Consider the following 2,534-nt stretch of genomic DNA (forward strand, 5'->3'; position numbering starts at 1 on the left):
CCCCCCCCCACTCAGGATGTTTTAAAATTTTTTTTTCCTTTGACTTATAGCAATTCTATTATGATTTGTCTAGGTGTGGATTTATTTGTATTTATCTTGTTTTGGAGTTCACAGGACTTCTTAAATCGGGCTATATACTACTTGGGCAGTGGGAGCTTAGGCTTTTGAACAGGGAACTGATATGATTAAATGTGTGGTTAATAATAATGGTGAAAATGTCCTAGGTATTATGCCAAGCATTTCATCTCTTTTCATTTTTGAAACAACTCTTTGTCCTAGAAATGAGTATGCCCACTTCACAGATGAGGGGATCAAGGCTCAGAGCAAGGTAACTAGCCCAAAGCCACACAGGCAGGAAATGGCAAAGCCAGTCTGGAAGCTGGGTTTGTCTGACTCCAGTTGCTATGACGTAGCCACCAGCCACATGGTGAAATTTAGGTGAAATTAAATTTAGGTGAATTAAATTCAGGTGAAATTAAAGAAAATTTAAAATTCAGTTCCTCAGTCACACGAGCCACATTTCAAGTGTTCAACATCCAGGTGTAGCCAGTGGCCACCCTGTTAGCACAGACATGGGCGTTTTGGCACTGCAGAAAGTTTTACCAGCTGGTGCTACCCCACAGCCTGGAAAATCCCCCAGGACCACAAAGGATTGGATAAGAAGGAGGCAAGGAGTCCTGTCATCATGGCCAGAGGTTCCCTGGGCCTGGCCTGAGGCTTTTCCCAGGTGCATCTCTGTGCTTTTTCAGTGCATCTCTGATATTGGTGCCAAGGGCCTGCTCTGTGGGCAGGACCTGAGGAATGGACCCGGTGGGCTTGGGCTTGGGGACCCGGAGGCCACTCGTTGAGATGACGAGCACAGAGCAGAGCAGAGTGCAGGAACGGCCTCTGCTTTTGCAGCATCTGAAACATCGACCGACATAGAGGTCAGGGCACGTTTAGGCCTAGAAGGACGTGCAGTGAGGGGCTGAGGCCCACGAGGACAGCTGGGCTTGTCAGGAGACAGGAAGAAACAGCAGGCCACTGACTCAGAAGAAAGCTGAGGGGCTGTTCTGGGGTTTCTTTTTCTTTTTTAAACTATTTTTATTTTGTATTAATAGAGACTGGGTCTCACTATATTGCGCAAGCCAGTTTCAAACTTCTGGACTCAAGCCATCCTCCTGGCTTGGCCTCCCAAAGTGCTGGGATTACAAGCATGAGCCACCGTGCCCGACCTGTTGTGGGGGTTTTAAAATAAATATGTGTGGCCCCTCTGCAGCCTCCTCATAAATAGCTTGTGGAGTTGGTTCAGCATGAATTTTCTCATTTAGGAGAATTTGCCTCGCGTCCTGTTAGTGCCTGAGCCCCGCGTCCACTGGTGCTCAAAAAATATTTATTGTTCAAAAATGAATTGGGCAGCCGCAGGGTCTTACACTGACCAGCAGAGGGCAGCATCAAACACGCCTAAGCTCACGAAGGGGAATAGATGGGCCCATGTCCCCCACTTCCATGCCTGTTTTGCCGGCTGCCATTCTTTAACAGTCATTGCTGTGGTCTCCCTTGGTAAGTGCTGAAAGTGGTCACGACAAACAGTGACGGTAATAAACCCGACAGTAAAACTTACCATGTTCCTCGTGGTATTAGAATGTGTAGGGTGACTGTTCCAGCAACATCTGACACACCTAGCGAGCCCTGGCCAAGTGCTGGCACTATTCCACACTTTTTAAATCCCCACATTCGCTCTGCAAAGAGGGTACTGATATCATCAATCCCATTTGACAGACGAGGACACTGAGTCACGGAGCAGTGAGGTGACTTTCCTGAGGTCCTACAGCTTGTTTGGGGGCTGAGCTGGGATTGGAGGCTAGGGCAGCCCGGGGCGCAGAGCCTGGCCCTTCCCCCAGCCTGCCTCTACCCACACTCGCCTGCTACCCCTGCCACGTGGGCTGCAGCTGTCCCTACCCCTCTGGAACCCCCCAAGGCCATTAGACCTCCTAAAGGAATCCCCCAGAGCGCGTTATGATCGCATTAGCGGCAAGCGCACGCTTTCATCATCATTTCAGGTCGAAGAGAAGCTTCAGGAAGATTCCAGAAGGAAATTGCTTCAGCTGCAAGCGATGGGGAACAGAGAGAGCCTCATAAAAATCAATTTGGAAAGGGCAGTAGGTCAGGTAGGCGTGTCTGGAGCCCCTCCATCGGCCCACATGCTCCCGGGTTCTCCACACCCAGGTGGCCAGTGCGGGGAGAGGAGGAAGGCGGCCGTGGCAGGGACGCAGACCGGCCTCATCCTCCCATTCATCTCCAGGGCAGTGACCTTCTGGGCCTCTCCCCCAGTGACCATCTCTAAAGGGCTTTCCCCTGCGGAAGCCCCCAACTCTAAGAGTTTGCCATAGCCTAAGACCCAGGCCAAGCCACCAATCCTGGCTCCATGCCTGCCCCAGTTAACCCAGCCCTTGACCCCACTGCTGTTTCTAGTACTTTTTTTTTTTTTTGAGTTGGAGTCTCACTCTGTCACCCAGGCTGGAGGGCAGTGGCACGCTCACAGCCACTGCAGC

General features: G+C 50.9%; 1 protein-coding gene across 1 annotated transcript in view; it reads left to right on the forward strand.

Moving 5' to 3' along the window:
- The window catches only part of LOC103267973 (forkhead-associated domain-containing protein 1-like), a gene marked incomplete at its 3' end in the record, with an annotated part of 83,596 nt that overhangs the window by 67,604 nt on the left and 13,458 nt on the right, over positions 1 to 2,534 (forward strand). Inside the window, exon 11 of the mRNA XM_021716262.1 lies at positions 2,043 to 2,150. Within this exon, the coding sequence (XP_021571937.1) occupies positions 2,043 to 2,150 (108 nt within the window). The remainder of the gene's footprint in view (positions 1 to 2,042; positions 2,151 to 2,534) is intronic.

This window comes from Carlito syrichta, unplaced genomic scaffold (genome assembly GCF_000164805.1).
Source record: "Carlito syrichta isolate Samal-C Ts95f unplaced genomic scaffold, Tarsius_syrichta-2.0.1 Scaffold308650, whole genome shotgun sequence".
NCBI classification, from domain to species: Eukaryota; Metazoa; Chordata; class Mammalia; order Primates; family Tarsiidae; genus Carlito; species Carlito syrichta.